Raw genomic sequence first — 14974 nt, forward strand, 5'->3', positions numbered from 1 at the left:
CTCAGAGTGGAAAGGAAAAGTCTAAGAAGACCTGAGCAGGCCTGAAGAAGTGAGGGAGTGAACCCAGAACTAGCTGAGGAGAGCAGGAGACAAATGCAGACAGAATGAGCCTCAGGGCTGTGAGACAAGACGTACTTGGCAGGCTCAAGGATCAGTGAAGGCCAGCAGAGCCTCTGGAGTGAAGCACATGAATGGTGACATAAGAGTCATAAGAAATGAGAGGCTACGATACGCAGATTTGCCTGGCTTTCACACTAAGCCAGAAGCCCTGGAGAAGTGCCATGACCTGTGTTCGGTGTCACTTGGGCTGCTGAGTCTGTGTCTAGGAGGCTGAGAGAGTTTAGGGTAAAAACAAGCAGGAAGTTTGTGACAGGCCAGGGAAGAGGTAGCTGTGGTTTGGTGTAGGGTGGCACAGTAAAGGTGGTGAGGGCAGTTGGGCTGGAGCTAAAAAGGGAAAGCACCCAAGATTTACATATGGAATGGATATGTGTGTGAGAGGACGATGCCAAGATTCTGTGTGGCCTGGATGACTAGGATATAAGGGTTCCTAGTCACCGAGACAATGAAGTCTGTAAAAGGAGCAGGGTGATGGTAGAGCAAGGAGTCCACTTTAGGTATCTTCAGTCTAGAGACAATCTGTATAATGAGTCAGATACAGCAGGTAATTCTGGATAGGAAATCTGGGAACCATCAGCCTCCCCAAGTCCCAAGCCTGAGTGAGATCACCTGGGGGCAAGTGGAAAGAGGAGAGGCTGAGATGGAACAGGAAGCTTCCATTCTACAGGGAAGACACAGAAAATAGTCAAACAGGTGACAGGTGCAATGTAGAGAAATAAAGCCAAGGCAAGTCCTAGAGGATGATGGTTGGTGTGTGTCTGGGTTATGTTATTTATGTGTCAGAGATGCAATTAAATATGTGAATCTGGAATTATATATGAAATAGGCTCAATATGTAAATTTGATGGTCACCAACAAGTTGAACTCCTCAAGACCGTCCAGGATCACTCCAAGAATGGGGGTTGATAAAGAAATTTAAAAATCTGAGAACTGAGCCCTTGGAGTTTCCAGCAGTTACAGTGGAACTTGTAATGGGCTCTGCTTTTAAAAATTTATGCAGGAGAAGGTGGGTTGTCAACAGGGCAGCCGTCTCTCCAAGCCACTGACTGAACTGCTACTGTCTGCTCAATCTTTAGAGCAGCTTGAAGGTGCTCTTCTTACTGTGTGTTCCTCAGGCTACTGCATCAACTAAGGAGTTTGTTAAAAATGAAGATTCCAATTGAAAAAGAAAACCAGAGCCGGGGCATCACAATGCTGGATTTCAAGTTGTACTACAAAACTGTGATCATTAAGACAGTGTGGTACTGGCACAAAAACAGACACATAGATCAATGGAACAGAATAGAGAATCCAGAAATGCGCCCTCAACTCTATGGTCAACTAATATTTGACAAAGCAGGAAAGACTATCCACTGGAAAAAGGACAGTCTCTTCAATAAATGGTGCTGGGAAAATTGGACAGCCACGTGCAAAAGAATGAAACTAGACCATTATCTTACACCAGACACAAAGATAAACACAAAATGGATGAAAGATCTAAATGTGAGACAAGAATCCATCAAAATCCTAGAGGAGAACACAGGCAACACTCTTTTTCAACTTGGCCACAGAAACTTCTTGCAAGATATATCTATGAAGGCAAGGGAAACAAGCAAAAATGAATTATTGGGACTTAAGATAAAAATCTTCTGCACAGCAAAAGAAACAGTCAACAAAACTAAAAGACAACCTACAGAATGGGAGAAGATATTTGCAAATGACCTATAAGATAAAGGGCTAGTATCTAAGATCTATAAAGCACTTATTAAATTCAACAGCAAAGAAACAAACAATCCAATCATGAAATGGGCAAAAGACATGAACAGAAATCTCACAGAGGAAGACATAGACATGGCCAACACGCACATGAGAAAATGCTCTGCATCACTTGCCATCAGGGAAATACAAATCAAAACCACAATGAGATACCACCTCACACCAGTGAGAATGGGGAAAATTAACAAAGACGGGAAACAACAAATGTTGGAGAGGATGTGGAGAAAGGGGAACCCTCTTGGACTGTTGGTGGGAATGTGAACTGGTGCAGCCACTCTGGAAAACTGTGTGGAGGTTCCTCAAAGAGTTAAAAATAGATCTGCCCTACAACCCAGCAATTGCACTGCTGGGGATTTACCCCAAAGATATAGATGCAGTGAAAGACTGAGACACCTCACCCCAATGTTTATAGCAGCAATGTCCACAATAGCCAAATTGTGGAAGGAGCCTCAGTGCCCATAGAAAGATGAATGGATAAAGAAGCTGTGGTCTAAGTATACAATGGAATATTACTCAGCCATTAGAAATGACAAATACCCACCATTTGCTTCAACGTGGATGGAACTGGAGGGTATTATGCTGAGTGAAGTATGTCAGTCAGAGAAGGACAATCATTATATGGTTTCATTCATTTGGGGAATATAAAAAATAATGAAAGGGATTAAAGGTGAAAGGAGAGAAAATGAGTGGGAAATATCAGAGGGTGACATAGCATGAGACTCCTAACTCTGGGAAACGAACAAGGGGTAGTGGAAAGGGAGGTGGGTGGAGGGGTTGGGGTGACTGGGTGATGGGCACTGAGGGGGGCACTTGACGGGATGAGCACTGGGTGTTATGCTATATTTTGGCAAACTGAACTCCAATAAAAAAATTTAAAAAATAAGAAAATAAAAATAAAAATGAAGATTCCATGTCCCTCCCTATTCCCCTGACCCAACCTCTGGGACTAGACCCAGAGGCCACAAACCGCAGATGATTTTCATGCCCACTAAGGTTGGAAGCCACTGTATCAAAGGCAGGGAGGAAAAACAGAAGACAATTTGAGTGAAGGGAAACGAGAAGACATGGTTAGGGTAAGACTGGCAAAAATGAGACTGTGACTCAGTCTGTGATCAGAGGGGAGCTCCTGACTGTGCTGAGAACGAAGCTCTAAGATCAGATCTATGTGCTGTGTGGAGGAGCTGCAGTGGGAAGACAACGTGGAAATGCATATTCAGCTCCTAAATTATCCTTGCTGCTATAGTCAGACTTATCAGGACTGGAACTCTTCTGTGCTTCAAATGTTTTAGAATGTTTTTATATGAATGAGTTGAATTTTTAAGAAAAGAACTATGTTAGCTTTTTTTTTTAATCTTCTGTGTCTTACGCTGAAGGAGGGAGGAAAAGTAATTATTTGGGCTAAAACAAACTGTTCTCAGTATAACACAGAATTAGGCCTTATTCTCGAAATGGAAGGTTCATCATAACTCTTTCAATTAGAAAGGTGTCTATTCCACATCTATTATAGAACTAAGTGCAAGAGAGAAAAGAATCCATATCTAAATCATGTAACTCATTACTCCACTCTACTATGGAGGCAGAAAATATAGACATTATTAAGGAAAACAACTGAAGAGATTTACTTAGAGGCCACTTGGTAAGACATGCTTTAAAATAAAACACGTTTGTGTATATAAAAATAGAGCTGACTCCATATTTTGATTTATGAAAAATAAATTTATTACATAACACCTTGTTTTTAACAATGTTCAATTTTTTTTAAATTCAGAATACTTGTGTCATTCATGTAAAATAGTTTGATACAGTACATTGTATGTTATAGGTTTTTTTTTTTTTCCTCAAAAATTCTAAGGCTCTCCTACTCTTTCTCCTTTGCTGAAGTAAGGGCACCCTAAACAACGTGCGAACAAGTTTTAAAAAAGAAAATTAACTGAACAAAATTTTAATAGCACTACACCAACCAGCTTTAAAATCAGGACAAAATATCTGAATTGGATGCCGCACCTTTCAGAGGAAGTTATCATTCATGCTTTTTTCGTCTTAAAGCATGCTCACTAATCAGCAACACCAACAGGAAAAATAAAACACTGTCTATGACAATCATTTCAGTTTGTTTGCTGAACCAAACAGGTTTATATCAATGACAACATATTTAATTACTATCAAATAGCAGCTTTAATACCAGTCAAGTCATAGATTGAAAATAAAAACAAACTTATAAGTTGGAAATTAATCTTTGGGAGTTTTGAAACCTTTCTGGAAAAACTATGTGGCTTTTATACTTTCAAAAAAACCCAAGCAATAGTCTTGGTCGAAAAACACTGATTAATGTAGAAAATGAATCAACCCACTGATAAGACACTAAAATGAAGGATGTACCAAAATAATCTCATTTTGAGTCTTGATTATTCTGTTGAGTTAACATATACTGTATATTTCAAGTACCAGTTAAACTTTTGTGTGTGTGTGTACTATTGGTCAGATAATGTTGTTACACTGAAAGAATTCACCACATACAACGACAAAATGCTCGCCCCTAGCACATTTCACAGCTTCAACTGCTACAGACTGTCACTGAAAAAAATGCATTGGTCAGTCTGAACCATGTCAAGTAAACTATGGAAGTAGCAAATCCACAACACAAACTGTGCTAGCACTTTCTTTCAAGTCTAACTCCAAAATAGGTACAACTTGGAAGCCACTACCCCGATCTGTGAAAAGTGGTGGAACTTGGCTACTGGACAGTTTGAGGATGTGGGTGTACAGTACATTCCCATGGCCCATCCCAGGTTCCCGCAGAGAGCTGCACCGTCAGAGTCCTGCAGCGCTAGCAACAGTGCATTGACAACAGTCCAGCGCAGCTCAGTACCGGTGTGTCTGATGTGAGTACTGTGGAGGCTGCTGGGAGGTAGTTGAGTATCCCATGCTGCTTTGTGGCTGTGATGTGCTTGGTCCAGGGTTGGGATAGGCAGCATGTGGATTGGAACGCTGGGGAAGAAGAAGGAAGGAGAAATGAGAGTCAGGTGTTTTTACAAGTTGGCTCTACCTCAAGCTAAGCAAGGCGTAGGTTTGAAATGTCATTTATTTCAAGACAGTGAGAATTTAAAAGTCTTGTGCCATGTACTAGTTTTAGAATGAAAATGACAAAAAACCCCAAATCTTTTAATACCAGTTTTCTTTAGGATGGTCAGAAGTAGTGCCAGTAAACAATACTAAGCTGAGTCTCATGACTCTGCTGTGCAGTTCTTTGTTTTTCTACAGCAGTAATCCTCCCTTTAAGCTGTTTTGTAACTACCTGATAAGTAGTAATTAATTCGGTTGAGATGTTTATACATTAACTTAATGATACATACCCTAAGAAATTCAAAGCTAACTTACATGCTAGTTTCTTCAACAGAAACCTCCCAACACACGTGTCACTAAAGGATTAAAATGAACAGGACAAGGAAAGGTACTGCAGAATCATTTGCTTTGGCATTAAATATTTTTATGCCCTTTAATGAATCTTATTTTCTGCTACAAATTACATACAAAATAGGTTTATAAAAAAATAGGTTTATAATTATAGAAATGTAAGAAGAATGTATTCTCAGTTCTAAAAAGAGCACAAAGGGAAAGAACAATGTGAGTATAAGAGTCCCGTGATTTTGGTCTGTTATATTGTTACTCCCATTCCTGCACCTCTCGCTCATATAAAGACAAATATGATAACTGATTTACCATAATTTATTACCTTCCTCTTTTAAAGTATATTCATATAATTCTAAATTCTGCCAACTCTAGCAAAATAACATTTTAAGAAGAGTGGACACATGAAATTATAGTCAGAAATACTTTTTGGAATCACCTACAAAAACCAACCATAATGATAACATCAAGAAACAAAGAAGCAGAGCAATTTTTTGGTTTCAGAAGCAAAAGGCCGAGCACTGCTCTGCTTCATTCTAAGGATGCCATGACCTTAGTGTGCAAATACATTCTTGAGCCAAAAGGGATACACTCTTCCCATCTGGATAGGGAGAAAGAGATGCCAGAACAAACATCAACCTCCAGAGATGTCTGTCCTTGATTACCTTGTTTAGTTTCCTGGAAGAGACTTACTACCCAGGCAGACAAGAATTTCATGGTTTGGTAGACTGGACTTCTCCTTAACCAAAGCAAAGAGTTAAGATTTGACTCCTGATGGGTAGGAGCAAGCTCTGGGAACCTTACTAGTTCAGTAAGATCTTTCGTCTTTCAGTAGGTAAATAACTCTAAGTGGTCGAGGTTTCAGTGTCCTTTCCACACTGAGATCCGTAAGTTGGCAATATGGTTAGAATTAAGCAGGGAGGTGGTATATGATTTTCCAAGTTGTCTTTCTGCAAAGAAACTGACAATACCACTTGATGGGATCCACAGGCAGGCAACAGAGCAGTCTTGGTTGTCAGATCTGAGACTGTATCCTGGGTCTACCCCCAGCTCAACAGGTAAATATGTGAAAGTTCTTCTCTGAGCATCTCTGATATGACAATAACCCTTACTCACAGAGTTCCCATAATGATCAAAGGAAATAATGTAAGTTTCATGCTTAGTAAAAAAGCTGGCATAGTAAACACCCAACAAACTCTTATTATTAGTTATCACCAGCACCACCACCACCACTTAGTAAATGCTTACTGCATACTATGAACACTACTAATAATTTTGATGATAATGATAATAAAAATGATAAAAAGTGGTAACATCTGTTAAGCACTATGGCATGCTAGCCACTGTGCCTTAGCGTACGTCCTCTCATTTAATCCTTGCTACCACCTCACACTTGCCATCATCACTTCTACAAATGAGAAAACTGAGAACATCTGAATTACTTTACTCAAGGTTACCCAAAGTCAGTGGCTAGGCTGGGATCTGAAAGTCTGTGTTTTTTTTTAAAGATGCTATTCATTTACTTGAGAGAGAGCAAGCAAGAGAGAACATGAGCAGAGGGGAGAGGGAGAGGGAGAAGCAGGATCCTTGTTGAGCACAGAACCTGATACGGGCTCAATCCCAGGACCCTGGAATCATGACCTGAGCCAAAGGCAGAAGCTTAACAGACCAAGCCACCCAGATGCCCCTGAAAGCCTTAGATGTAGCTTTCTTAATCATTCTTAATCATTCTTGATATACCTGTTGTTTCAAAACAATGCACAATACTGATTGAGCTCCTACTATAAGTCAGGTGCTAGGACTTATCATGTCTATTCCTATAACAACTACAAGCAAGGCTTGGCTAGTCTCATTTTACAGGTGAAAAGGCCAGGAAATTTTATTTGTCCAAGGTCACACAGTTCATAAATGGCATAATTTATAAGTCTGATCATTCCAGGTCTGTTTAGTTCAAAAGTCGGCCCCCTGTCCGGTACCACAGTCAGTACTCTGCTGTGCCAATAACAACTCACATCACTATATTTTCCCCGGGGACATGAAGGTCAGCATTTTCTTAGGTCACAAACCCATCTACAAATACTGATATGGCCAGTCAATACACAATGAACTGGAAATACCTGATAGTCTGAGGTCATGATGAGTCCACCTGAGGTAGTGGTAGGAGGAACAACTCTCACTTTTTTCAATGGGGGTCCCTGTGTATGACTGCTGTCTTGATTCCCTGGGTGACCGGTTCCATTAGTATGGTTATTGCCCTGCTGCTGCTGCTGGTTCTTCTCAATTGGTTAAACAGAAAAATAAAGTTCAACTCAGAAGGAGAACCAAATACAAACAAGAAAATGTTACACGGTAGATGGAATAAAACAAGCAGCAGCCAAATGTACTTTAATACTTACTTTGTCTCCTTTGTCATCGGGTTCTTCTTCTGTTAAAAATTCTCGTTTTGGGTAAGGGATTTGACAACCGGCAAAAACGCTGCTCACAACAAAAAAAGAAAATTTCTAGTATGCTAATCAGTATCTCAGATGCTTCATTTTAATCTTTTAAGATGGACTTTGTGTCCTTATTTGTAAAATAAGCACCCTTCATGCAACTGTGCCAAAATGAATCTTTTCTTCTAACTAGGGACATTGTAGCAGACCATGGGAAGGATTTTCATTGTGTGAAAATAATCAATAATCATCGAATATGACTCAACTTTCTTTTATCCCAGACTCACTCTTTTATTGTTACAATCCAAATATAGATTCCAGTGGAAATGTCACTATTTGAACACAATTTTTTTTTTTACTCTCCCTTCTACACATAAGAGATGACATGGGGAACACAAATTTATTTGGGAATGGGATTTTGTAATTAAAACACAAAACTGTAACTGTAAGCAGTGGGCCATCTCAGTGAGTCTGAGTGAGCTACAGCATGCATAATTAACCTGTCACTGAATAATTGGGGCATGGCTGAAAATAAAGCTGGTAATGTTTCATAAAGTAAGACATGAACAGGAATGCCTTTTCACGGTAAAAGCCCTAAATGACACCTCAGTCATCAGAGCTCATGTCACTGGGATTTCCCTAGGTCCCCATGTAATGCGAGTGGCAACTTGGAGTTGACAACTCAAACAAGCCCACTCCAGAAAATTCTATCATGCTGGTGAGTTAATAAACTGATCACTTACTCTGATGTAGGAAGTGGATCTTCTAAGAAATAGGGATCCTGCATAGCCTGTTCTGAGGTAATTCGCTTTATTGGGTCCATAGTAAGTAACTTCTGAAGCTGAAATCATAAATCATAAAAACACTGTGTTATTTCTCATAGTTATATCCTTGGCCATATGTGGGATGTACATGTTTTTTGATGAAACACTACAATTTGAGCGGTATTTATTCCCCCAAATTAACAAGAGAAAAACTGGATTATTACATTTAACATAGTAATTCACATTTAGTAATTCTAATAATCATGATCTTACTTGGTTCTAAGAAGTAAACAAAACCTTTACCTTATTCTAAACCAATGATCTACATTATGCAAATTGTTTTGTCCAATTTAGAACAAGACTAAACTCTTATATTTTCTATTCTTTTTCTATAAAGGGAAAAAAACTATTATAACACAAATAATAGAGTAGTCACATGTGACTATTTAGATTTAAAACCAAATTAAACTTAAAAAAATCAATTTCTCAATCATATCAGGTACATTTCTAGAGCTCAAGAGCCACATGTGGCTAGGAGTTATCCTATTGCACAGCACAGATCATCAGAGAAAGCTCTCCTGGCCAGTGTTATCCCTGTCTAAATAAATATGGTGCTTGATACAGAACTTGTGAAGTACAGAGGGGTTATGAATGGAGACTTGAAGACCTTTATTATCTGAGTGACTTTGGACAAGTTGCTTAATCTCTTTGCAACCTCATTTGTCAAATGGAGATTAAAAATAGTGCCAGCTACCATAGGTTTGTTTTCAGAATTAAATGAGTTAATATATGGAAAGCAATTCTAAAGGTACCTGACACAAAGAAAGCACTATGTATTATTATTATTTTGCTACCTATAAAAATGTCACACTAATGTGAAAATTCAGTATTTTTTTGGTTAAAACAGTTTATTTAAGACTTTATGAACAAAAATATTTGAGGTGATTTTTTATTTTATTTATTTATTTCAGAACATTTGATTTTAGTAGGGGATTTAAGAGCTAATCTAAATAGTGGTCTCTTTTGTCCTCTTTGAGCTAACATGGTGATTTTCAGACTTCAGAGTACATCAAAATCACTCCTGGAGCACTTCTGAAACAGTCTGCGAGGACCCACTCTCAGAACTCTGACTGGGATATCTGGGCAGGAGTCCGAGAAGCTGCCTTTCCACCAAGTACTATGGTGCTTGGACTAGGACCACTCTTGAACACTCACAGATGTGTTGAGACTTGATGGAAGAAGATACAATCAGAGGACAGAAGGACATGAAATATTTAAAAATACAGAAGAAATGCTGGGATGGTGAGACTTAAATTTAATTTTGATGATCTGATATTTTAGTGGAAGCACTTTATTTTAGAGTTGAAAGGAAAAGCATGGATTTGCCATTTAAAATGCTCAACAGTTTTAATGGAGTTACATTAGAGCTTTCAGATGGGCCCACACAAGATAAGTCACCCCAGTAAAAAAGGAAATAAGCTGTGAGGGAATCTCTGGAATTTCAATGTTGATGGTTGTGAGAATCCCTTTAGACTACACTGAATAGCAGGTAAGTTGGGAGGAAGTAAGAGGAAGTCCCTTAAATTTTGACTTTCAGTCTACCACTATTATCGTTATTTTGTTAGAATAAATAAGTCCATAATTTTGAAGGATCTAACTTACCTTCCTATTTGGGTCCTGTTGTAAGCATACTAAAAGAATCCATTATTTGGATAATATATTGTGTGGTGATAAGGTAGGTTAGGCACTGCTTTTTTTTAGGCACTGCTTTTTAAGTTGTGATAAGATATGAAATATATGACATGATATAAAAATAAATAGAAGGTGTAGAAGCAGTAGACAGAGAAAAAAAGCAGAAAGAGAAGCAATGTTTGCAAGAGGCCTGGTACTGTAATAAAGGAAAATATAATACTTTCAAGGCAAAAAAATTCCCATTTAATGAATTCATTTAAAAATACTGAGAATAAAGGATTAAAAGAATTTTAAACCAAATACAATACAACCAGCTCCCTGAAATTTCCCCATTGTATGTTATATAACTTTTTAAGAAAATATAAAACCAAAAATCATTTTTAACTGTTAAAATATAAAAGTGGAAATTTTATTGTAAACAAGTTTAAGTTGGCAACAGCTGAATATAATCTCATAAATTACAATAGCACATGGATTCATTTAGATTCTAGGTCAAACTATTTTTTCATTATACAGTAATAAATACTGAATCTCTCATATTCTTACAGAGAAAGCAAGTAGCACACACCATCACTGACAGACTTCTAATACCCAAGCTTGTCAGAGTATCATAGGAGTTAAAAATTTTATAAACAATCTTTCAAAGAGTTAAAATACAAAATAATCTGTAAAACCTATTTCTGAGTAATGGGATGGTTTTCTTTTAGATTCTTCTCTGAAATATTTGAAATTTTTAAATAACTGATGAAAACCAATAAATGTAATTTTAAAAATATTCTTGACAGACATGGTACAATAACTATCTTCTAAAAATCAAATGACCAAACATTAGTCTGTTAAACCATGTTATGGGTTTGGAAAAACAAGTATTTTCATGCCTTTACTATTATGTACCAACAAGATGTCCGCATTAAAGTACTCTAAGAGTGCTAAGTAACCATGTAAATGACCCAAAAAACCTCTGGTTAGCTAACCAGGGGAAAAAAAAATTATTATTGTTCTCTAAAGCTTACCAAGTGGAATGCTTTACTATCTGGTTTAACTTTATGTTTTTCCATATACTTGATAAGGCTGCAGTTGGTATACCTGAAAGAGAAATACTATGAAATATCTATATTAGATTTTGAAGTTAATTTTACATTGGCTGAAGGTTTTACAAACAATTATTTTAATCACAACCAATACAGAATATACATGTTGAAAATGGAATAATCAGCATAGCATTATCAGTTTCATATTTCATTCAATATTCACACTAGTCACTTATGAATGGATGCTACTAAGTAAACACAAGATAATTTAATATATAATGTATACTAAATAGCATTTTTTTATATGACTGCTATTTCAACAATTCTCTTAAATAACATATGGGTTAGATGTTTAATTCAGCCTTACTAGGAAGTTTAAAATAAATGTAAAATTTGTAAAAATTTGTTATTGGCCTATAAACTATCCTCTCCCAATGTTCTGATCTTGCATTGTAAATAAATGAAACATTTCTTCTTCTCTATTACAACTTGCTTAAAATGACTACACAATTCAGGTGGGTGGGCAAGTGACTATTAGCAAGGCTGCTTATTCTAGTCTCTTACTGCTGTGATCCTTTCCACTGATGTTCATTTTCAGAAAGTAATAAATATGGAAAGTTTTTTTTCTCATATCCAAATCAGCTGCTAAAATCAGCTGTTTGCCTTCTTTATATCATTTAAACATCTTAAAAAAGAAAATATTTGCTAATAAATAAAATTATTTATTGGAATAAGCCTATGTTCAGTATTCTCTTGAGTATTCAACTTATATTGAATATTCTAGAAAAGCAAAAACCAACAAAGGATCTACTTTATTTCCAACTTACGTATTTCTTCTGAAATCTTTCATTAATGTTGAATGTTCAGGCATCTTTTTTATATCTTCCCAATCTTTATCTGTGAAATACATTGATAAAATTTTATGTTGTCTAAGTTCCTATTCTCAAGAAATTTAACAAAAGTTGCCTCAATTTTCATTACATGTCCTATATACTTTGAACCTCCAGGAAAACACAGACCTCAAATAAATAATTAACTATAGTAAACATCGTATCTTGACCTATAAATACAATTCTGATCCCTGGTATAGCATTAGATCTCTATAAGTCTATCTTTTTAGTGCCTACTTTCTATGTAATTTACTATAAGTTACCACAATTTCTATAAGTAGAGAGAAATAAGTTATTAATAAGTATTTCTATTACTAAATAATTCTACTTTTGTTTGTAAAACCACTTTTTCCCCCTTTCTACCCAATTTCTTGGTTAAATCAACATCCAGTCTCTTCAATGACAAATGTAGTATCTTTCCTCTCCATAGGTATAAGTTGCTTTTTTTTTTTTTTTTTTTTTTTTTTTTTACATGGCTCTCCTTACTTTCACTTTACTAAATATACTGCTTTACAACAGCAAGCAATGTAAGAAGCAAAAACTGTCTGGAATAGAACAGGGCAGGACAGAACTAGTATGTAAATAAGTCAGCTGGTGGCTTGGCTAGTTTCAGTAACATTAACAAAAACAACCCCAGCTCCTTACATTAGGTAGAACATGTTTCAGTTAGTCTTGCTGGCCTTAGAGTTGCTCATGCTAGATGGCTGCTTTTCTCCATTACTATCAATGGACTTGTACTCAAAGACTACCTGATGCAGTGGTACTACAACACGTAGCTTAATTAACCACACCACTAGCCTTTAAATGGCCTTTAGAGGTTTGCCTTCGACTTACTTATACAAATATGTGCTACCTCTCCCCCAAAGATATCACACTGTAAAGTCAACTGAATATATACTTTAAACTCCTCGATGGGGCTTTCTCCTTAATTATTTCCTTGCTCCAATTTCTCTATTTTGTCAATTTCTCAAGCTAGACATTTTTCAAGCTAGATTGAGCAATCTTTTACTTTTCCCTCAATTATATACTTCCTATTAAAAAAAAAGTCCCTATTTGTCCTTTATCTCCATCTCATTTATCACTTTACACCTGGAGTACTGTTATACAGGCAAACAGCTGGCTTCCCTGACTTCAGTTACCTCTCTTTAATCGATTTGTACCTACCATTACCATAGTAATCTAAAATATAACAAACCATGTCACTAGTTCTCAAGAACTTATCATGGATTCTCATTCTTCTGCACATTAAATCTAAACCCTACTGTCTGCTTTTCAAATTTCTTATAAGCTAAGCCTCCCCTAACTGTTGAACTACACATTAAGAATCATCCCTACAGAGGTCACCCCCTCTTCCATCCCCTTGTAAACCATGTTCCTTTCCCCTGGGCCTTAGAAATGGTGGACACATTCAGAAGTGGAAAGAAAAGGTCATTCTTCTCCATCTACTCAAACCATAGCTATTATTTAAACATTTCTATTTAGAGCAGTACAATATAAACTCCAAGAAGGCAAGAATCATGCCTGTTATATCAACATTATTTTATGCATAACACAGTGCCTGGCACATGATGGCAGGTCCTCAAATATTCAGTGAACAAATAAAATTAATCACAATAAAGTAGTCTTCACAGGCCCATTGACCAATTCTGCACAAAGGTAGTATCTGTGTTAACACTCCTATAAGGGAATGTGAAATTATAACTCCCAAGTATTTCTGTATTAGTCTAGAGTTATTCTGACCTGAGAATAATTCCTAATAAGAAACAATTTCTAATAAATACCTGGCTAGCCATTTTCATTATTCTAGACTTCTGGGGAGAGTTTTGGTGACTGATGAACTACCATGCTATGGCATAACAAGGGACGGGGATATAGTTGGAGAGGTCTAACGCCTATGATGAGACACCTAAATAACTTTCTCCCTGCTGCCAATCAGTACAGGCAAGGTTGCTGTTCTAACAGAACACTTAAAAGAATGTTCTTACCAGCAAGGGTTATAGGATAAAAAACTTCTTTTATTCAATATAATGTGATTCTGTACAGTGCCCTAAATATAAAAAATGTTAAAAATTTGTATTCAAATCCCAAATATTGGCATTATTATATGTGTTGCCAGACAGAAATACGTACTACTGAATTTTATTTAGTTTCCTTTTGTAAGAATTAAAGGCACCTTTTAATACAGAGATCGTAAATATTTTATCATTTCAAATATTAAACAAAACAAAACAAAAAATAAAATGAAACAAAAATATACTCCTCAAATTCAGAAAACCCATAGATATCTTTATGTTAATATGTGAACTCTATAAATTTTGCTATTCCTAAGGATCTTTGATTAATGCAAGTCATAAATATAAAGAATTGAGTAAGAGTAGCTTCCATCAGCTAAAGATATACACCTTTCCAATGAAGATATCTAGGTTCAAACAACAGTGATTTAAAAACAAAAACAAAAACATAATGTGTACCTGCAGGAAATCCCATTACATTGAATATTCTGTCCAGCTGGTCATGGTGATAAGGATTACTAGTTTTGATGTCCTCTTGTCGACAGTGAAATATTGGTTCTGACGTTAGTAGTTCTGCAAATATACACCCTATAGCCCAAATATCTTTAAAACAAAAAGAAAAAAAAAAAAAAAGAAAAGAAAAAAAAGGAAAGGAAAAAAGAAAAAGAAAGGAGGAAAATAAAGTGGTTCTTTCCAAAAGAAAATGCATTTTTATCTTGGTGGGGAGTGTTTTTTCTTTCTTTTCTTTTCCTAATAAGTCATATTAATTTCTAAAGCAATTATAATTAAAATATCATGGAATATTATTTGTAAATATATATTCCCACCCAACCCACCCCAATTTTTCATTCCCTATTACATCTCCATTATACC

At 36.4% G+C, this 14974-nt stretch overlaps 1 protein-coding gene across 7 annotated transcripts in view; it reads right to left on the reverse strand.

Annotated features, from left to right (window-relative positions):
- Nucleotides 1-14974, reverse strand: part of CDK8 (cyclin dependent kinase 8) — a 136485-nt gene that overhangs the window by 11498 nt on the left and 110013 nt on the right. For 2 of the 7 annotated variants that reach the window (XR_003142312.3, XM_035719523.2), the window contains exons 7-12: nucleotides 14561-14704; nucleotides 12027-12096; nucleotides 11182-11254; nucleotides 8456-8553; nucleotides 7677-7755; nucleotides 7398-7556 (exon numbers count right to left, since the gene is read on the reverse strand). Coding sequence is in view for 6 of the 7 variants with exons in the window: in XM_035719523.2 (XP_035575416.1) it covers nucleotides 7398-7556; nucleotides 7677-7755; nucleotides 8456-8553; nucleotides 11182-11254; nucleotides 12027-12096; nucleotides 14561-14704 (623 nt within the window). In the remaining variant the exon portion in view is untranslated. Of the gene's footprint in view, nucleotides 1-3567; nucleotides 4861-7397; nucleotides 7557-7676; nucleotides 7756-8455; nucleotides 8554-11181; nucleotides 11255-12026; nucleotides 12097-14560; nucleotides 14705-14974 lie in introns of those variants that run through there. The other 5 variants (XM_049100988.1, XM_035719528.2, XM_025462657.3 and 2 more) reach the window with 5 other exon arrangements.

This window comes from Canis lupus, chromosome 25, assembly GCF_003254725.2.
Source record: "Canis lupus dingo isolate Sandy chromosome 25, ASM325472v2, whole genome shotgun sequence".
Lineage (NCBI taxonomy): Eukaryota > Metazoa > Chordata > Mammalia > Carnivora > Canidae > Canis > Canis lupus.